This window comes from Schistocerca americana, chromosome 3, assembly GCF_021461395.2.
Source record: "Schistocerca americana isolate TAMUIC-IGC-003095 chromosome 3, iqSchAmer2.1, whole genome shotgun sequence".
NCBI classification, from domain to species: Eukaryota; Metazoa; Arthropoda; class Insecta; order Orthoptera; family Acrididae; genus Schistocerca; species Schistocerca americana.
The window spans coordinates 751835578-751858630 of NC_060121.1; the positions used below are offsets into that span (position 1 = coordinate 751835578).

At 39.1% G+C, this 23053-nt stretch overlaps 1 protein-coding gene across 2 annotated transcripts in view; it reads left to right on the forward strand.

The window, feature by feature from the left end:
* LOC124607380 (ATP-dependent RNA helicase p62-like) overlaps positions 1-17390 on the forward strand; it is a 54001-nt gene extending 36611 nt beyond the window's left edge. For both annotated transcript variants that reach the window (XM_047139696.1, XM_047139694.1), the window contains exons 8-14: positions 403-575; positions 852-962; positions 1092-1153; positions 12905-12964; positions 16410-16637; positions 16874-16958; positions 17039-17390. In XM_047139696.1, coding sequence (XP_046995652.1) covers positions 403-575; positions 852-962; positions 1092-1153; positions 12905-12964; positions 16410-16637; positions 16874-16956 — 717 coding nt within the window. In that variant the 3' untranslated portion in view covers positions 16957-16958; positions 17039-17390. The remainder of the gene's footprint in view (positions 1-402; positions 576-851; positions 963-1091; positions 1154-12904; positions 12965-16409; positions 16638-16873; positions 16959-17038) is intronic.
* Positions 17391-23053: the final 5663 nt, after the last annotated feature.

Here is a 23053-nt window from a genome sequence, read left to right on the forward strand (position 1 = left end):
TAACTTATACGGGATAAATTTTCACTTAGAGTGTTTCGTGCTAAGAGTAAGATTCTGGAATGGATTATGCTCATTATGCGAGGTTCCATTTTACTACTATTACCACCACCACCACCACCACCACCACCACTACAGCTGCAGTCACCATTGAAACCACCAGTTCACAAAACATCAGAACAAGAGCCAGACCGTAAGTTGATTTCACATGAATTGATCCCTATGGGATCACAATATAAAGTTTTTGATAGTAGCCCCAAAATACTGGAAAAACATTTACTATTTCTGAATTCCTTAATTGCAGCCCTGTGATTTGGGGCCTTATGTGTAGTTTCATGTGTGTGAAGTCATTGCACAATAGTTCCGTGAAACTAATTGGATTTTTTTCCTCTCTTTTTAATTCAGCCTGATCGCCAGACCCTCATGTGGTCAGCAACGTGGCCTAAAGAGGTGCGGAAAATGGCAGAAGATTTCCTGAAAGACTACATTCAGATCAATGTAGGATCTCTTGAACTTTGTGCAAATCATAATATTGAACAGATTGTGGATGTTTGTCAAGAACATGAGAAAGAAAATAAGTAAGTGTGTTATCTTAACTGTTGGTAGTTGGAGAAATGTTGCATTGTTATGAAAACTAAAATATCTTGAGTCATAGGTTTTCTTGTACATTGTCAGTTACATGAAATAACTGTTTTAGTGTTTGGTATTATTTTTGTGTACTTCCTACATAGACATGTGATGTAACACTACAGTCTAGTTAATGGAAAAACTATCTAGTGTTGCTGTAATGACACAGTCTGAAGTAAATGGATGTGCACATTAATGAACAGAACTAAATGATTTCCTCTTCACAGGTTGTGCCGTATCTTACAAGAAATTTCTAATGAAAGTGAGAACAAAACCATAATATTCGTGTCAACAAAAAAGAAAGCAGAAAACATAGCATACAATATAAGAAAATATGGGTATGTGTTTTGGGTTGTTTTGTTAATTAGAGTAGTAGTTCAGTCTCCACTGTTATATTTGCAGCTGCTTTTACGATTCTTAAGTAAGACATGGAAAAAAATATAATTCCAGCATGCTGTTTCTTCCAGGTTTGAAGCTGTTTGCATGCATGGGGATAAGTCGCAACAAGAAAGAGACTACATTTTAAAAGGTAATTTCACCAGTGCATTGTTTTGACTTTGAAAACATAAGTGAATGGATGAGGGTGTACAAGTTGATACAAAAGTTTCGGAACTGTGTTTGGTATTAGTGTGACACTTGTGCTAATACAATCTCGAGTTCACATACAGGGTGAATAAAAAAAAGACACATAACTTTGGAATGGTATAGAAATTGAGAACTTACGGAATCTTTAGCATACAACATAGTTTGATTCATGCAGGGCATCAGTACACAATTCCACCACCAAGTGTATCAGAGTAGTGCACAGTTAAAATGGCTACTTTCACTCTTGTACTGTGTGCTTCCAGTATCTTGTATCTCTTGAAAACAGGTTGATGAAGATACAATGGATGGGGTGATTTGCTATCAGCAAATTATTCACGGAAGTTCGAAATTTCTTCAATAATGGCTTCATAGGTCAGAGAATTGGCCTTGAAGGGCCAATCACCTAGATTTCTCTTACTGCCCAGACTTGACAACTGCATTTCTTTCTTTGGTGTCACATCAAAGACCATGTGCGTGTTCCTCATCAGTTTAGCTGACCTGAAAAATCAAATGTATGCTGCTGTTGCACAAATTATGCCCAATTTGCTGCAGCGAGTGTGGGAAGAAATTGATTACCAGTGGGATGTTTACTGCATCACTTATTGTCATATCAAGCCACAATTACACTTTCACGTGAAACTTAAGGTTCTTTGCTACAAAATGACACACAAACTGATTTGGTAAGTTCTTGGTAAATTTCTATAAGATTTCAAAGTTCTAAGTCCTTTTAACTCACCCTGTACTTTCAATTGGTTATTCTTGACGAATTGTGGAACTTCAAAAATTCCAGTGTACAGTATTACGGTGGGTGCTAAATTGATGGCTAGGAATACAAATTTTATAAGCATTGTTACATTAGGTGAAATAGTTCTGTTCTTTCATCTTTGATGCAAATTTTGGAGGAAGTTAGTGAAACCAAACATTTTGAGGATAAATTGTTTTAAGAGAATTCAGAGAATGGTACAGTGAGAGATACAATGCATTGTCATAGGAAAATAAAATGTTAAAAACTATATTAAAATAAGAAACATTCAAATAATGCCATTAGATGCAGTGTAAATACTCAGGTGCACAAGAGTTACGTGGACAGTACAGGTTGGTGTGGTTGAAACTTTCCAAGCAGGCAAATTTCTAGTGTTACTGCACAAAAGTGAAGATAGTGTGTTACAAATGTTGTCATCTGTCTAGCATCTTGTAAATGCAAGTTTTGTTGGTATCCTGGATGTTGACTGAATATTGTAAGTGCTGGTCCATATGGTGTTAGCATAAAAAAGAAATTTAACAATAAATGCAAATAAGCGATTTTATGCCAAGTGGTAAAATTGTGGATTTTGATGCAATTTTGTCTGCACGTGTTCCCAGTAAACATTGGTAAAGATTTATTTTTGTCGCCCCTGAGTTTTTTTGGCAATCCATGAGAGATCTCTCGGCCAGTATTTGATTGAAAGAAACAAGCTAGGCTATATCGTACAACTTTTGCGGTCTCTCTAAGTAGATTAATGAGATGTCATGAGCAGTTTTCATGTAGATAATTTGAAGTAGCCAGTCAAACAACTAACCTGAAACATTGCATGTAATAACTCATCAAAGCAAGATCTTGGAATATAAAGTTCCATTCTTCTGCTCCTTTCTAGTACTTTTGCATCTAGGGCACAAAGTTGATTTTGTAAATACACCAAAAAATAGGTGTTTTAGTTCATTCACAAAAACATTTTCTGCTAACTTCTAACCAATTTGACCATATTCTAAACTACCTAAAAACTAGATTTTGTTTCGCATGAGGTGTAAAGAATGACAGTTAAAAGTGCAGTGAAAAATAGGCCTTTATTCTGCTAGTACTCAAATCTTAAGATATTTTATGGTGTACAGTTGTTTAGTAGTGGCTGGAGAAAGTTAAATCAGAAGTAATTTTGAATAGTAAGTGAACTTGAAAACTGGGAAGGTTTCCAGCAGTTTCAACCCCCCCCCCCCCCTCCCACACACACACACACACACACACACACACACACACACACACGCACACGCGTGCACACAAGGTGTCCACCTCACATGTCTACCTGTATAATCCACTTAGCTTTCTTCTTTTAACTTGCACAGTGTGTCATCAGTAATTTGTCTTTCTTATTACTCTCCAACTTTACACTCCTAACTTTTCACCTCTCATCCAGTGCAGTCCCCCAACAGTCAGGCTTTCTTCTCATCCTGTCCACTGTCTCGGACGACATGGGGTTCTGGGTGACTTTCATAACATCCCAATTTCCTAAACCTTGTCAGTCTCTTTCCTTCATTCCTCTTACTTCCTCTTCAACATTTCTGCCAGGAGCAGCTCTGTTTCCGAATCACTAGGAGAATTTATAAAAATGCTTCACACTCGTCATAATGTGAGGATAGGGATTTGAACAGTTGACACTGAAACAGCTTGTGGTTTGAAGCACTTCCCCATAACAGAAAAAAGTCAAAATTTGTCCAGCTGGCATCGGTCCCATCAAATTTCCTATGCCCACAATGTTAATTTGCACCTGATTTTGCGTCAACATATTTATAATTTTCCCGTGATTTATTCCTTACGAAAAAATGTTAGTGGAGAAGATATGATGCTGGCATAATTTTGGCCGTCCTGTAGTGTTTACAAATATTAAGTAGTTAAGTTTCTTGACACCAGGCCACTCTATTCAGTGAATTTGAATGAGTAAAAGTTTTAACAATTTGTGCCGCATCTCCCGCTGCTGCCAAGCTCTACGTGGTGCGGTGGCTGATGGGAGTAACTAGGTTCGTTCGAATGAAGATATCATGACCACTCAACTATTTCCAAACGCTCTTTTGCTCAAATGCAATTTTGTGATCATCGTGACATCTTTGTCAAACCATATTTAGCTTGTTTTGGCGAATGGCCACATCGAACACTAGTTGACACTTTTGTCTTGCTTAAATGTTTCTAGTGTAAACAGTGCTGGCTATGTATTTTATTCATGCTGAGCTAAATGTTTCTAGAATTTTTTCTCATTCTCAAGTGCATTATTTATGTATGTGTTTTTTGTGACTCAAGCTCACCTTTAATTCATCAGGACTTTTGGTATTACCTTCCCCAGAGACCAATAACAATTGAAAAGTCAGATTTGAGTACCAGCAGAATATGGGCACATGTTCACTACACCTCCACTTTGTACTGCTCTTCAGTGTGTTATATGCTCGCGTTGCAAAACCAAACTTACTTTTCAGGTGTTGTGGAACACTGTCTTTCTAATGAAGATGGTGTATAAGAGTTTGCAGAAAATACATTTTTTGTAAAAATGGGCTAAGATCAGCAATTTGTGGTATTTATACAAATATCAGTTGTGCTTTAGAAAGAGATAGGATGCAATTTTATATTCTAACGCCATTGGTTAAGTTGTTATATGCAAAGGTTAAAGTTAGTTTCACACTTCTGTAGATACAGAAAGCTAAACTTTTCATTTTTCAAGTGGCTATTTTTGTGACCCACTTCGCTTCAAATTTCCCTTATGGAAATTACTAGGGAAATTAGGTTTCAAAAGATCGCCTAGTTATGTTTCCTTCTGGAAAAAAAATTGCAGGAGACGTTATATTTCAAAGTTGCTTAAAGCTAAAAGGATACACTGTTGGAAGATGTGCTGTGAGGTCAAACAAATGACTATATCTCTGCAGATATTGAATTGGTGATCGCAAGACTTTGTGTGCCTGTTTTCAATTATCATTGGTAAACACAAAAATTCATGTGGAAATGTCTGGACCACTTGACATGGAAGGACCCCTGAGTTTCTCAGGTCAACGGTGGTAGAAGAAAAGTGTCACCATTCTCAGCCAAAAGGAAATGGCACAATAATGGGTTGGAAGCATTCTGGTTCATTCAGGATAAATAGGTCCTACAGTTAGTTTACTAAATTATCGATGTCCTGTAATATAAAGGAAATGCTCAGTTGAGCAGAGTTGGCAAATGGACCACCATTGTTGTGTTAGAGGTATTACTCTTCATGAATATGTGGTTAATTTTGATGCATTAACCATAAAAAATGTCTTGAACATTTTAATCCTTTGAGTCCCAGTGATACTAAAAAAATCTTAATTTTAAAAGTTTTCACTAAATTGGGGCCTATATTTTAGTAAACAATGATTAAAAGAAGAAATAGTACCTCAGTGTACTGCTAGACATCTGTCTTGTTATAGCATTGGTGGTTTCATTGGAAAAAATCAGTAAAATTGTTTCAGGCAGAAACCCATAGTACTCAAAGGGTTAAGTTCTGCTGCATTTACTCTTCTGTTGTTCCTGACAAAATATAGTTTTAGTCAGTGATATAATTAGTGAATATAATCAGTGCAGTTAGTTGGTTAGTAACTAGATAATCTGTCTTAGATGATATTGACTGTATAGTTATACTTGGCAGTGCATGTATGAATGCTACAGTTCTTTTCATTTGGGTTTCCGGAACATGCCTCAGTGACCTATATATTGAAGTGGCCCAGCGTGAAGTCACTTAGTGCAGCCTTGGGTTGCAACAGTTCATTGTGATGGGGTTGTAGGCTCTTAGCAGTTCTGGTCAAACATTTTGAGATATCATGTTACTATATTTCTAGTGCTGCAGCCATGTCCCTTTTGGTGTGCGACTTGGATGGCTCATGGTGTGCTTTGGTAGCTAGAGCATAGCCCATTAGCTGGGTTTAATGTGTGCAGTCAGGAATGCTGACGTTCAAGGGGCCTACTCAGCAATGCATGCCACAGTTAGGAATGGTGTAGTTGCTCACAGAAGGCATCAGTGGTGTGGAGGTTTGCTGGAGTACTTGAAGGTGATGACAGCATCTGGACACAGAATAACCCCTGCAAATGAAGAAACATGGGACCAGGACACTTGCTTCAGTGTAGAAGGCGGGGATAGGCTGTACTGTCGCAGACTTACATCTGCTGCCCTCCAGGACTGGAGTCAGGCTGCTGCTGAAGTGAGCCTGGAGGCAGCCCAGCAGTAGGAAGGTGCAGAGTCTTGGGAGGATGGCTTGATGCTATAAGATGGACAGGCATCGACAGAGGCCCATTACAGGTGGTGGCTGCTTGTTGAGCCATATTGCTCTGGTACCTTGTGTAGACATCTTATTGTCTTAGGGACTATAGAACTGTGAAGACTTCTGCTGAAATGACTGTTATTTACAAGAGTTAGCTTATTTTTTGTGGTGAAGCACTGCTTCCAGCCACACATGGAATAACAAATCCATAGTTAAACAGTATTGAAGCTGCTTGGTCTGTCCTGCAGGAACTCTTCGTGCTGTGTTGAAAGACTTGGTGCTCGGCCTGCCAGCTTCTTAAACTGCTGTGACAGAGCTGCTATTTTTCACTGCAGTGGTGGAAAATGGTGCTACAATACCTCCATTGTTGAGAAGGCGTGGTCCTGTGTGTCTAACTTGGACTGGTCTGCATCAAACCTGTGCACATATTTACGGCTTCAGCCACAAGGTTGAGGCTGTGCACTTACCCACCCTACAGCATCAGACCTCAGGATTGTCATTCATCTCTGTTATACAACTTATCTGAAATCGTACCTTAAAACTAAAACATCGAACCTTGCGTTCGTTCTCACTAATAACCAATTGGTTCCTTGTAAAACTGTACAACACGATATACAACTACTAATTTTGCCCATATAGACCTGCCACCAAGGAAACTCCATGTGTCATTTAACTCTGCAGAAAAATGACTTGAAGGCCCCATGCACAGCACGATAGCATTAGAAGACTAGGAAACTATGAGAAACATATTTCTTGACAGTACCCACATTGCAGCGCATGCACACACCCGCGCCTCTATAGTTAATTCAGATTTCAAATTTTCACTTGATATCGGAGCTGGTACAGTGTGCGCAAAATGCCCTGGCAACTAGGTGCAGAGTTGGCTGGGGAAACGGGGAGAGTGGCAGTGATGGGGGTCGGTCAGAATGCTGTAGGGGAAATGCCAAGTGCTACAGGGAAGTGCTGTTCCCAACTGAACCTTATGCTCACATTCTTTGTAAATATTAAGTGGGGTACTTTCACGCCCACACTTGCATGGTGACCATTCAAAAGGGTCTACTGTCACCGTTGCTTTCATTATCTGAAACGAATTCCACTGAAAATGCAATGATTTATTTGTGCCTGACTTGTTAAGTATTCATAACTTTCAAAGAAGCATCATGAGTGGTGAATTTTGAGTAAAGCACAAATTATTATTATTATTATTATTTATTTATTTATTTATTTTTTTTTTCCCCCCAAAACACTGCAGATTTTACTGTCCCACCTTACTAACATATTGTGCAGACACAATTGCAAGAGGATTCTGAAACAGTGGTTTATTGAGTTAATTAAGTGAGGTACTGAGGAAAACTAAAGTCAGTATCTTATGGAAAAAGCACATCCCCTGCACAAAAAAAGTGTGATATCTTCACATATGTTGTTCCAAAACCCATAGCATTTCTCATTTCACCAGCTGTCAGTGGCCTTTAAAAATTTCTTTCTTGAAAAAGTCTGCAGTTATTGTGACAATGCTGTAGATAATGAAGTTTTATATAACAAAATGGTAAAATACTCTTCTGTGTGTGCTATGATTTGCCAAAATCTCATTTCGATATCAGAAACCATTTATGAAATACGAGGAATGGTGTGGATATTTCGCTCTGGCTTTATCGCGGGCACAGCGCAATCACAAATCAGCGTGCTGCACAAGACCAATTTTCTTGAGATTGGTCTCCCCAAGTCTAAAGAAAAATTCAATGTCTTAGCTAAAATTCACATGTTATGTAATAGGCACCAAACGCAATTTTTCATTACACACTTTTCCGAATTTCACACAGTGTCTTAATTTCACATAAATGTCACAATAACTAGGACAATGAATGAAATAATGGGCGGCACATCATCATGAACCTGACATGAAGCCATAAGTAAAGCAAAATGAATTTTTTTTACCAGGTAGTTTTCATAAAATTGTTTGAGAAAGATCGCAGAGTGTGAGCTTCAATTCTGTCATCGCTGACTTGCAAAAACATGGAAAAACGCTTATCAGCCTAACCTTCTGAACAAACGAACTCATCCAGCGCTTTGGACGAAAACTGGACACTGCGCATCAACCTCTGTATCGTGCCTGAGCTATGATTCTTTACAACCCTAAAAGTAAATGATGTTGCTACTCAAAAGTTGTCTTAATTTTGCCACTCGTGAGATTGTCCCACCAGTCATTGAATTTCCGGATATGACATCTTTAACTACGGAAAATGAGTAAACTAGACATGGGTCTGTTCTCCTGTTTTTCATCTTTTTTTACTTATCCCTCATCTCTGCTTCTCTCTCTCTCTCTCTCTCTCTCTCTTTCCCTCCCTCCCTCCCTCCCTCCCTCCCTCCCTCCCCCTCCCCCCTTTGTTGCTTCCTCAAATCTCATCCATATTTCTTTGTCATATTCTGCAGTTGGGAAAAGCAATTCCCTTCTCCCTAACCTGAAGTGTGTACAGTCTCTAAGACAACTTAAAATTGTCCGTACATATACCTCATCTTCTAAAATTTTCAGTACTTGCCCCATGACAGCCATCTGTGGTACTGATCACGACATGATTACCCTTTAACACACAAAAACAAACAAGGACAGTTAAATGTGCTTCTACACTAACACTTCTCACTCAACGAAACAGCAAATCAAAATCAAACTGTAAAGATACTTAACCTTAACACTGTCATAATACCTCTTATGTAACTTACAACAATTGGGGAGAGAGAGAGAGAGAGAGAGAGAGAGAGAGAGAGAGAGAGAGACTAACTGTAAAGGTGACACACTAATTTGGTGACCGGCACAATTAAAGCACTTGCACATAAGCTTTCAGCCACTCCTCTCCACATTAAACCCACCAGTACTTGCAACAATACAGTACTTAACATTTGGCACCAACAGCACTTGCATTTGGCATCTGTCATCCCTGTTCTACCAGAAAATCCTCCCCACACAGCCTAGCTACCCAGGGGCCCGCATATCTGCAGTGACAAGAAAGAAATCCGTTGTCCAGTATGCTGTGGGTCACACAGACATTTATCCCCTAGATGTAGTCCACAAACAGATATCTTGCGCCATTCTCCCCTCTCACCCCAATCCTCCCACCACCCACAAGAACCAGCATGAAGGAATGCCCCGCCCCCCCCCCCCCCCCCTTCCCCGCATCACCCCGTACCACCCGGAACTGGAGCAACTGAACCACAGCCTTCACCAGGACTTTGATTACCCATCATCATGATCTGAAACGAGGAAAATACTACCCAAGATCCTTCCCACCCCTCCTAAAGTGGTGTTCATTGCCCAGTCATCATCATCATCTTCGTCGTCATCATCTTAGTCAATCGCTATGCCACGCCGTATCCCAACCATTTGCCACAGGGATCATATCCTTTTGGAAGACCCAGGTGCAAGACGTACCCATCTATCAGACCATAATTTGCTATTCCAGTCCTGTCACAGGTTTATACTGCCCCATTGAGGACAAGGCTGCCTGTGAAAGGAGCCATGTCATAGACAAGCTCTGCAGCAATCATTGCACAGCTTCTTATATTGGCATGATTACCAACTAACTGTTCACCAGGATGAACAGCCACTGCCAAACTGTGCTCAAAGCAAAGTAGACCATCCTGTCAATATGCAACTGAACATAACACTTCATTTCAATGGCTGGTTCACTACCCGAGCCATCTGGATCCTACCCTCCACCACCAGTTTTTCTGAACTAAACAAATAGGAGTTACCCTTACATTCTCCATTCCTATAATTATCCTGGCCTCAACTTACACCACATACTGTCCACACACCCTCCACCCAACAGTTTCCACCCCCCCCCCCCCCCTCCCAATCCCGTGTTCTATCACCTCCTCCCCATTCCCATCTCCTACACTCTTTGTATGTCACCCTCCACCAAAGCATCTGCCCATCTTTACCCAATTCTCTCCTTCTTTGACTCAGTTTTTCCCCACATCCTGTCCGACAACTTGATGCTGCACGTGTTGACATTCTAGTCCCTGCACACTCTGCCAGACAATATCCTCCCTCAACCCACCCATACACTGTTACCACTTCCTCTTCACAATCTCTCCAGATTGGTGCTATCATCCCATGTGATAGTTTCATTTTAGCTCGAGCTGCTGGAGTTGGCAGTCGTGTGTGTGTGAGGTGTGCTTGTTTTTCTCTTGAAGGCTGTGGCTGAAATCTTTATATAAGTGTCTTTTAATTGTGCCAGTCTGCAACTAGGCACGTTGTCTTTATGGTAAGTAACAGTCTCTCTCTTCCTGCTATGTCATTATTCCTACGTGGAGTTTTCGTTGCCTTAAGTAACTTAACTACTCCACCTGATTATTGTCTGGTCATACTGCTTTATGCCCTGAAAAGTGTTGGTACTCCCGGACAGCATTCGACTTTGCCTTCTGATAGCTACACATAGCTAATACCTTACATACTCCTTGACAATGAGCCACACCACTTGCTCTTGATAACCCATAGTGCAAAACTAATTGTTATTTACATATACACAGACTTGTGACTAGTTGACACATACTGAATGTAACATTTCATTTACATATTTGGGAGAAGACCCATTGAATCTCCACAGTACTCTGTGATACAAAACACACACAAAAAACTGCACTCAGCCCATAGCATTTTGACAAAACTGCAACCCTGCAGTAATTGTCATCTTCATCCACAGATGACAGTTGTAGGTTTTGTATGTCCCACTTGTCACCAACTGAAGTAGACCTGGGGTAAAGGACTGTTTCTGTGCAGGGCTTTATTGCAGTGGTGGGTTGGGGAGAGGGTACAGGCCAGTGCCAGCTCAGATAAACAGCAAAAGTCAAATATTTTAATAAAACCTGTGCAACTACTTGCAGCATCATGGTGCAGAAGCAAAGTACCATCTCAGTATGTGATGAGGATGGAACATTTTGCTAGATGGTGGCTGGCTGTTGACCAGAAGGCTATGACGTTAGTGTCAAGGAATGCTGGCACTGCAAGGTTGCTCAGTGTTGTGTGGCCCAGTTGTGAACAGCACGCTTGTGTGTGGCGCCAGTTGTGTGGAAGACTTCCAGAGTACTTGCAAGGGATGACAGCATCTGGTAATCAATCTCTGCGAGTAACAGTGACAGTGTGATGCAGAAGGATGAGGTGGTGTTCCACCCTGACCTCCATGCTGCCCTCAAGGGCAGGAGCCTTTCTGCTGCTGGAGTTAGCCTGGAGGCAGCCCACCTTTGGAGAGGCACAAAGTCCAAGTATGACGATTCGGTACTAGATGCTGCGGCAATGGAGATTTAAACTTCTGGCAGCTGCTTGCTGACCCATACTGCACTGGGCTGATCCAGCCCTTACCTCATGGTAGGCAGTGGTGGACTGCTGATACCTCTTTTAAAATTGATATTCATTTATATGGGCTAGCAGCCCATTTGTTGTGTTTACGCACTGCTTCCAGCTTCGTTCAGGACAAATTCGTTGTGTTGCAATGTAGAAACTACTTTGCTTGTCATGCAAGAACCCTATCTTACTGCTGTGATGACAAGATTGTACTGCTTGGCATAGTCATCTTGCAATGTGTAAACAAGCATGTTGCTGCAACTGGCATGCCAACACATGTTGTTGTTGGGAGACATGTTGTTGCCTATTGTTGTATATCCTCTTATGATTAATGCGCTTTGGAGTCGGCAGCATTGAAACCTGTCCTCTTCTCCAAATATGAATAAGATTCTCTTAATTTGGCTTCGTGGTGGTGAGAATTTGCACAGCTTCTTAGAACCACCATATCCTCTCCAATGTAGAAATCAATTTGCATAGGCTGTCATTTTTGTCCAGTTTAAAACTGCGTGTTTTGGTTGCTATGCTAGGTGATTTTTCATTTGATTTATGGTACGAAAATGATGCTGCATTCACCTGTCAAAATATCAGCGGTTGTTGAGGGTGATACCGGGTTCTTTACTTAAGTTACTTGAATCTTTTCTTTAGTTACAGATACTTCCCATGTTAAAAATAACATAGGCTTTGCCTCGCTGTTTTAGTGACTAGGTCACTGATGATATAACAGTATACTTTTCTTTCATGTGTTTTCTGTTGCTGCTTGGCGAATTATTTTTTATCATCCAATTAAATTATTTTGACAAAAAAAAATGTTTTGGAATAATATACATGTTTACACTCCAAGAAGAAACAATTTGAGGAAATAAGATTCATTTTGCGTTCTGTAATGAACATAGGCGTTTTTTTAGTCTGCGCCACAGCATGTCAACTAGTGAGGAATATAATGAGGTGAGGAACACTGGTGTGGCTGTTTGGAGCTCTGAAAAGTAAGGCGTACTTGCAGAATGGTTTTGCTATTCTTTGGCTCAGTTCCATCATAAAGATGTTTGTTGTCACATTAACTTCTAGTTTTTCCCATGTGGCAAGGGCCTTACTGAACACATGCCAACTACAAGGCCCTTTCCATTTTCCTTCTGTCAAGAGTGTAGTGTTTGTCAATTTAGTGTTCATTCTAGCTGTATCCTTCCAGATTTTCTTGCTTCGTAATTTTGGGTCATCTTGTTCATTCTATTGATTTTCTAGTTACATGGGCATCACAATTCAACCTTCTCTTAAGTATGTGAACCATTCTATAAGTGTTTTGTAGATTTCCTTTTGCATTATTTACTACTAATTAGTTTTATGTTTCAGATTTCCGCAATGGAAGAGCATGCATCCTTGTTGCTACTGATGTTGCTGCACGTGGTCTAGGTAAGATATTGGCAGGCTACAACAATTTTTCGTAGTATTGGACTTTTTTACTTGCTTGATTTTAGTTTTATTGTTCTGACAGAGCCTTGGCTCTTACCCTTACGGCACAGTTTAGACAGGCAACGCAATATGCTGTGACTTAGGATAAGATGCAGAATCAATTTGCATTGGGAGTTGCGCATAGAAACATAGTTGTAGGGACTTCGTTAATCACACAGGGATGTCAACAATGAGACACAGACATATATCTGTCATATTGCCTGGTGCAATACAGAATGCTGGCCTCTCCATGCAACTTGTAAGACACACAGCGAGGGAAAAACCAGGTCAAACGATGTGGCTAAAAAAATTGTTTTAGGTAGGTAAAGCAAAGCAGCGTCAGTCTGTAGTTAGTGTTTCAGTACAACTTTTGCTTTCCATGTAAAAAAAAAGTGAAAAAACTACTGTTTTGGGGCTTCCCTGCTATGCAGTCTTTCTTATTCAATTTTTGAGGGACCTATTTGGTGGGAAAAGATGCTTTTCCTGTATCTTGTTACATGATAATGAACTGGTTTTTTCATTATTGCCCACAGTTATTGTTTAACTTTGCAGGTAAGTAAACCACCAGGTGTGTTTTAGAAACATGTAGTAACTGCCCAGTTTGTTTGGTGGGTTTTAAGAAGTAAGTTGGAGCATACGAACTATAGCATATATATTGAAATTGTCACTAGTGAGTTCACCACCCGCTGCAATGTCATTGATGGTGAATGGTTTCGCTTCAGTCCAGCATTGTTTCTTCTGAATACTACTCAAGCTACATCATGTACTACTTAGCAAAACTGAACAGTTGTAGAAATACTACCCGAACTTTAATTTTGAAGTTTCTCATGCTGAGACCTCATAAGAAAGCTGAACTGTTTGAATTTATAGCACCGTATGGGAGCACCCAGTTCTTAACTTCAAGTTTTTTGAGCTTTAAATAATCCACAATAACATCCTTTGCAGATGAGCTTGTGATTTGTGCTGTCTTGTTGCTTGTCATGTGGTGAGTGGCATTGCATATCGTATCATCCCAGTGGAAATAGGAGTGTTGTGCCACACTACCTTTATTGCAGTCTGTTGAATAGCATATTGTATTGACACCACACCTAATAGTAATTTGGTTTCATACACTTGTAAATACTGACAGGTATTTGGTGATTATTTTGTCTTGTGCTTGTAAGTCTGGAACTCTGTATTCATAGAAATAAGTTTTAACTTTTTATGTTGTAGAGGTTACAGTATAGGATTATGAGCAGTTTGACTTGATCATTAAATTACCATTGGTTCTTTACCTTTTGATGCTTTATGGAACAAATCCTTCCTAATATCATGTCGGGTCTCCTTTTGCCCGGCGTAGTGCAGAAACTTCACATGGTCTAGACTCAATTAAGTCGTTGGAGGTTCCCTGTGGAAATACTGAGCCATGCTGCCTCTACAGCTGCCCCTAATTGCGAAAGTGTTGATAGTGCAGGATTTTGTGCACGAACTGACCTCTTGTTTAGGTCCCATATATGTTTGATGAGATTCATGTTGGGCGATGTGGGTTGCCAAATCATTCTCTCGAATTGTCCAGAATGATCTTCAGACCAATAGTAAACAATTGTGGTATGGCACAGTCATCCATAAAAATTCCATTGTTGAATGGTTGCAAATGATTCAAAGTAGTGGAACGTAACGATTTCCAGTCAGCGATTGTTTCAGTTGGACGAGAGGACCTAGTCCATTCCATGTAAACACAGCCTGCAGTGATGCAGCCAACACCAGCTTGCATAGTGTCTTATTGACAACTTGGGTCAACTGCTTTGTGGGGTCTGCGCCACACTCGAGCCCTACCATCAACTCTCCCCAATTGAAAACAGGACACTTCTGACCAGGCTAGTTTTCCAGTCACAAGCCCAGGAGAAGTGCTGTAGGTGATTTCATGCTGTTAGCAAAGGTATTCACGTTGGGCATCTGCTACAATAGCCCATAAACATCAAATTTCGCCACACTGTTGTAACGGATAAGTTTGTCGTACGTCCCACTTTGGTTTTTGCAGTTAATTCATGCAGTGTTGCTTGTTAGCACTGATAACACTATGCAAACATTGCTGCTCTCAGGTGCTAAGTGAAGACGGTCAGCCAATGTGTTGTATTTGGTGAGAGGTAATGCTTGAAAGTTGTTATTCTTGGCACTCTTGACACTGTGGATCTCTAAATATTGAATTCCATAATGGTTTCCAAAATGGAATGGCCCAGTGCTTTTACCTACAATGACCGTTCCATGTTCAAAGTCTGTTAATTCTGTCATGCAATCATAATCATAATCGAAAACCTTAGCACCTGGATCACCAGAATACAGGCTCTGCCAATGCACTGCCCTATTATATATCATGTGTAAGCTATACTCTGCCAGCTGTATATGTGCATATGGCTATCACATGACTTTTTTCACATCAGTGGAAATGAATTGCATTGCAAGCAGTATGTGCAGCATCATAGTGTTTAACTTGTATATTTTCTTAAGGTAGGGAGACCTAATCTTTGGATAATGTGGAAAGTAAAGTCTTTACTTTAGAGAATTAGTGCTGTTGCAATAGTTGAGGCAATTCACACTCGGCTAATGAGCTGCCACTCGAGGGTTTTGGTTAACATTGATGCTTTCATATGACTAAACAACTGTGATAGTTCAGCTCTTGAATCTTTCTTTTCTCTTCTGTTCTCAAAGTTGAAAAGAGTCTCTCAATGGTCAGCAGTGCTAAAGAACTATCTGCAAGTTCTGTTGGGCCAGGGAAAGACTTACCTGCGGCAAAAGTGATGTATGAAAAGGTAGGTTTAAGAGTGAACCTTCCTGACTTTCATCAGCTTATCTGAACCCAAAGGCGAAATTCATACTGGGGAGTATGATAGCTGGGGTAGTGTCAGATGATACATACATAAATATATATAGATCAGCTAGGTGGAAGTAAAGCTCTGGGGATGGCTAGCCAGTCGATCTTGGTAGCTCAGTTGGTAGAGCATTTGCCTTTGAAAGGCAAAGGTCCCGAGTTACTGTTGTTCTGGCTCAGTTTTAATCAGCCAGGAAGTACCATGGAGTAAATTCCTTACAGATAGGTGCTAATTCAGGTTGCAGTATATGAAAAAAATTGTTTAAATATTGAGTTTATAGTATGTTATGACGAAAGGAGTTTTTCAAAAGAGAAAGGACATGACTAGAAGTGAGTCTTAAGGCTGCTGGCAAATTAATATCAGCTCAATGTGTATATTTTTAAGGCTAGGTAGTTCACCGTACAAATCCACAGTTCTTATGGGTGCAACTTGCAACAAGTACATATTACATTTCTTTCAGTAAGAATGTGTTAATCACTGATTTTTCATTCCTTATGTGTTACAGTGAAGGAACTTCAGTCTTTATTTAAAATATGTACTACTTGAATTTTTTGCAGATGTTGATGGGATAAAATTTGTAATCAACTATGACTTTCCTAACTCATCAGAAGACTATATACACAGAATTGGACGAACTGGTCGCAGTCAGTCAACGGGAACGTCGTATGCGTTTTTCACAGCTAAAGATAGTCGTCAAGCTCGTGACTTGATATCGGTTCTTAAAGAAGCGAATCAAGAAATCAACCCTAAATTAGCTGAGATGGCACAGTTTGGAGGATGGAAAGGTTTGCTTTGAGACATTTGTGATGTAATTTTGTGTGGAATGTACTCCCTGTAATTGCATGATTTACACACAGAATTTTTTGTCTATTCTGAAGTATTAGTAACAGTATATCCATTATATGCATGGAAAAGTAAAACTAATATTTAGCCTTTCGAAGATACTAATAAGTCATTAAAAATCCGTATCTTAAGTTTGAAAAAAAATTAGATGACAGTGGAGTATTAATTACTTTTATAGGAGGCAACAACAAGTGGGGCTACAGCCGGGGGCGTGAGAATAGTTTTGGTTCAGCGAAGAATTCTCACAGACGATGGAATTAATGGTAACACAAATTATTTTTAAAAACTTAAAAGGCTTCATATTACATTATATTGCTACTAACTATAATCTTACATGTTGCAGGTGTTGTATTGCAGAATCTACACCCATTTTACACTTATCAGTATTGAACGATCTGTGAATTTCTCCCTGTGCAGTCATAGACATGACAGTTAGATATATATGCATGACTTGCTTTCACTATTTATTTTGTAATAGTTCTTCAGTCTTGTATATCTGTGAATTTTTGGCTGTGTAGGAAGACACAATATCTGAGTTCCTTAATTCAGAAGCATTTGTTGTTTCATTCCATTTGCTACTGAAATAATGTAGCTATAATTCAGAGAAGTTTATTTTGTTGTGCACATTTTATGTGTTGGACATCTTCTTTATTATTCAAGGAAATGTGAAAATAATAAACGTAAGTGAAACAGAAGCTGCTCTTCATTTTTTTCATTCTAAGGATTACCTAGTGTCCTAAAAGATTATTCAGTTAAAGATATTAAATTTAACATTTAGGCCAGCTGAAGAATGAAGAGGACTTCGAGTGGAAAGAAATACTGTAAAACTGTGAGAAATGAGAAGATCGGTAAAGGCTTTGTGATAAAGTTGCATAAGCAGAAATATTTCAGGGAAAACACACACACACACACACACACTCTCTCTCTCTCTCTCTCTCTCTCTCTCTCTCTCTCTCTCTCTCTCTCTAGCCTCATGAAGGCTGAGTATAGATCATATTGCAAACTTTGCCTCTGTGCAAACAGATTTACAAAAAGTTATGCTATTAACCAATTACAGGTAAGAAACGATGTTAATCATGAAAATGGGACCAAGAAAGCTGGAGTTAGGATTCATCAGTATAATCCCAGTGGGATAATGTTGTCTGGTAGGGCAAAACACCTTTTTAAATGTATTGTAATCTAGTCAGATATTTTCAAAATTTGGAAATACATTTATTTTTGATAAAATATTCTACCATATTCCATAAATATAACTAGTCTTCGTAGCAGATATGACATTTTACAATGAATGTCATATTCAGTGTTTTCAGGTTTAGAACCTAATTTCCCTTCAGTATCTCTTACGGGGACACAGTCGCGAGGGAACTCCCATAAGGAATCAATGCTAGCAAACGTCAGGTACACTTGCTGAAGTAACTAATGGAGATAAAGACCTGAAACTTTTACAGTGTACAGCCGAAACATCATTCTCAAATCACATAAAAATGGTTAATGTATTTTATATATTTCATGAGTAATCATTTTTTTGTTCTGTAAGACAAAAAATCAAAACTTTTCTAAACACCTTGGAGCTTGTAAATCTGTTCTTTATATCACTACTGGTCTATTTTTTATCTAATTAATCATCATTGTATTAACAAGAGATACTGTAAGTCTGATGTCTGTAGCAGTTCTAGTTTTTGAGAAAAGTGTACCAGAAGGTCAAAAAATGTAGTTTTGAGAAAAGTGGTATTAAAGTTTTACATGCAAGAAAGTAATGTACAATGTCATACAGACACACTTTTAAAACATTCCAGGGTTATACTGTGGCTCAGCTTCTTGATCTTTCTTTTTTTCATCCTTTCTTTGATCTTCTGGCTATCCTGGCCTCCTTGGTAGCATTTCCTGCAGAATTATCAGCATAACGGATACGGTCCATGTCAATCTTTTCAGTCCCCTTTCAGTATTGATACCATCCTTTGTTCCCAAGAGTCTTAATACATCAGTCTTCTTTGACACACCAGCATTGAAGCACATCACTGCATCATGAACACCAAATTTGTGTTTCTTTTCTAACGAAAACAGTTTTTGGTAGCCTTGTCCAAATGACAGAATTCAAACTTATATTTGGGTTTTGAGTTTTTCCATGGAGACACTTTTTCAAGAGCTCTTGTTGGCGAAGGTCTCTGAAAATGGGTTTCACAGCTAGCAGGATTTTTTCTGGAATTGAATGTTTGTGCTTATAGCTGGAAGATGTAGCTGGGTTGTTGAATTTGCACCAGCTGTCAGGTCCCCGTGGGCAAAGGTTATGTTGTGGTTCCTCATCTGTTGAAATTTTATGAAAGAATATAGCCGAGATGGCTCTCCTCATTGCTTCTACATTGTTGCAGTTATTTCTAATGACCATACCATAATAAGTCTGGATCCTCCTGTCTATTTCAGCCTTTGTCAGGCCCTCTTTATCACCTAACTTTTTTCCTTACATAGCTTTAGAAGTCGTGATCCCATTCTTTTCTGTACGTGTCCTATACATTCCAGTTTATTAATTTTTACTCTAGGTCCATAAGGTTTACCTTACTACCACTTTCTGATAAGCCTTACTGTCCCCGTCCCAGAGATAGTCTGTATAGAGGATACCTCTTGACTGCACAGACCTTTTGAAAATGTTAGCAACACCAGCCACTTCCATGCCTCCACTAGAACCATCATAGTCCTTTTTGCACACGTTGTATAGTGGGATTTTTGCTACAGATGTCACAGAACTTAATAATAATTTCAATATCCAGAACCTTCCCAGTACCAAAAGAAGTTGCTGACAAGGCCATTTAAGGAAGTATGCCCATGTTTCTGCCAACTGCCATCAAAACCAGCAGAAATTTGCCTTGGGGGCAGATTTCGTATCATTCAACTGAACTGCTTCTTTGGCTGCTTTCAACATTGTAGATTCACTTACCTCAGCTACAACTGCACCAATAGTCTTGTTGTAAACATCAAACTTTTTTGGAGGTGGAGGAATGTTCATCACTGCACAAAGAACAGCACCTGCCCTTCACCCTTTTCCAATAGATCTAAGTGCATACACTAATCTTAGATTGTTTTCATACAATCTTCTTGTTACGTGGGATGACATTGTATTGGCAGTACAGCTACATTCCAAACATGTCAAAACTAAATTGCAAACAATTCCCTTGGTTTTCACCACATCTTCGTGGCATGAGTGGGACAGTGCACAAATGGTTTAATTCGTACCTAACTGGAAGAGTGCAGAAAGTTGAAATAAGTAGTTCTCATAACATGCAAAGATCAGCACATTCCTCAAACTGGGGAACTATCAAGAATGGGGTTCCACAAGGGTCAGTCTTGGGTCCTTTGTTGTTCTTATTATATATTAATGACTTGCCATTCTATATTCATGAAGAGGCAAAAGTTAGTTCTCTTTGCTGATGATACAAGTATAGTAATCACACCTGAGAAACAAGAATTAACTGATGAAATTGTCAATACTGTCTTTCAGAAAATTACTAAGTGGTTCCTTGTAAATGGACTCTCACTGAATTTTGATAAGACACAGTACATACAGTTCTGTACAGGGAATGGTATGACGCCATTAATAAATATAGACCTTAATCAGAAGCATATAGCTAAGGTAGAATATTCCAAATTTTTAGGTGTGTCCATTGATGAGAGATTAAATTGGAAGAAACACATTGATCTGCTGAAACGTTTGAGTTCAGCTACTTATGCAATAAGGGTCATTGCAAATTTTGGTGATAAACATCTTAGTAAATTAGCTTACTACGCCTATTTTCACTCATTGCTTTCATATGGCATCATATTTTGGGGTAATTCATCACTGAGGAATAAAGTATTTATTGCACAAAAGCGTGTAATCAGAATAATAGCTGGAGTCCACCCAAGATCATCCTGCAGACATTTATTTAAGGATCTAGGGATATTCACAGTAGCTTCTCAGTATATATACTCTCTTATGAAATTTGTTATTAACAACCAAACCCAATTCAAAAGTAATAGCAGTGTGCATAACTACAATACTAGGAGAAAGGACGATCTTCACTATTCAAGATTAAATCTAACTTTGGCACAGAAAGGGGTGAATTATACTGGCACTAAAGTCTTTGGTCACTTACCAAATAGTATCAAAAGTCTGACAGATAACCAACAAGTATTTAAGAAGAAATTAAAAGAATTTCTGAATGACAACTCCTTCTACTCCATAGAGGAATTTTTAGATGTAAATTAAGAAAGAAAAAAAATATATATAAAAAAATAAAAAAAATAAAAATAAAGAATAAAAAAACACAAAAAAATAAAAGTTGTTATATTAACTTAAGTATGTTAAATTAACCTAATTATGTCATGTATTGGAAAATTCGACTTGTTCCACATCATTACGAAATATCGTATTCATGATCCATGGAACTAGTATTAATCTAATCTAATCTAAGAGTATGAGGCCACATATGTTAAGCATTTTGAGGCTGTGGGTCCCCACAAAAACAAAATTCTGAGTATGAAACTTCATTCTAAAATTCTGAGTAGTTGGCATTCAGCCCTCCACAAGACCAGGAAAACTTAAATTTAATTAAGCACGACTCTCATATATGCATGATCAGTATGTGTCCTCCCTATAAAAAGCCTGTCATTTGAAACGAGAGACCAGTGATGCGTGCCCTGACTATGAAACACTTTGACAATCACAAATAGCACTCGGTAAACAGACCCCATCACTTTTTGCTACATGCTTGGCATGGAGGATTTTTGTTTTGTTGAGAATTTCATAACCTGTGTGATGTGTGCAGTGGTTCCAATAGAAACATCTGTAATTGTTTGCAATACTGAAACTGGAGCTTACGTCGGAGTAGAAATTGTTGGACTAGTTTCATTTTCAAAATGTGATGTGGTCCTATTTTGAGCCCTGCTCCATAATAAGCTTTACAAAACAAAATTTGTAAGCTGTTCAGTGTTATTAGAATTACAAATGCAAGCAAAAGAATTTGTGTGTGTGTGTGTGTGTGTGTGTGTGTGTGTGTGTGTGTGTGTGTGTGTGTCACCCACACTACTGCAATGTTGTTGGTTTGATTCAGTAGTGGTTTGCCAGTCGGTGATTAGAGCAGATCAAAATCGCAGACAAAATTGTGGATCATGCCAGTTGTGAAGTGCATGGTGTGGTTAGATTTTTGATGACAAGTGGAACTTCGTCTGCTGAAATCCCTCCTGAGTTATGCCTGGTGTATGAACCTGAACCAATGAGTGACAAACAAGTTCGAGAATTTCAAAATGGCCATGTAAAAGTTGATGAACAGTGGAGTGTGAGGCCCAGTATTCAGACCAATGACATTGTTGATCAAGTGAAACAAAAACTTTGAAGTGGTCTCACTAATGAATTCTAAAATGTTGCTCAAACCTCAATTTCCAGGGTTGTCCCTGAACAACTCGGATGTCAAATTGTGTGTGAGGTGGGTTCCAAAAATGCTCACTGATCAGTGTACAGGGCAAAGGATGCGTAGTGCATAACAGTCATTGGAGGGCTATAGAAAAGGTGGAGATGATTTGTTTTCCCACGTTGTTACAGGTGACGAGGTGTGAATATTGTACAACACAGAATTGAAACTGAATGCTAACCAAACTGAGATGTGCAATCCAAAATAAACACTGTGGGAAATTGTAGTCTTCCATATATTCCTCCTCCATAACAAGGCATGCCCTCACACCAGTGCTGAAGCGAAGGAGAAGATATAAGATTTTTGTTGGGAACATTTTGAGCATGCTTTGTACAGTCCCAACCTTGCACCAAGGACTGTTCCGCTTCTTGCATTTGGAAAAGTGGCTAGGTTTCAAAATAACAATGAACTCAAGACTGGCGTTAACAACTGGTTAACTTCCCAGGGCAGCCTTCTATGCAGTGAGGTTATAGAAGGTGGTGCAGTGTTACAGAAAGAGTTGGATGTGAATGGCAATTATGTGGAAAAGTAAAGTAGGTATGTAGTAAGATATTGCTGTGACTGAAAACCTTTACTCATGCGCTTATTGTTTTTAATGACCAAACTGACCATAGTTTTGGAATACACCTCGTAAAAGGTTGGGAAATGTGTAATTTAGAAAATTTGATTGCATAGAGTCTTGTATTGTGCATCTGTTCATTGAGTCAGAGACTCTACTTCTGTGCATAAAGAAGCCCATTCAGATGAACAGTTGCATACCAAGAGAGGCCATAGCATGCAGCTCACAAAAGGTGACATTATTTCTACCCCGATTTTAAAGAAACACTCATGCCGAATTACATGTATCGATTTAATTGTAATGTTGAAACTTATTTTGAAGATACATTCCTCCACCTGTAGCATAGGACTTGCATACA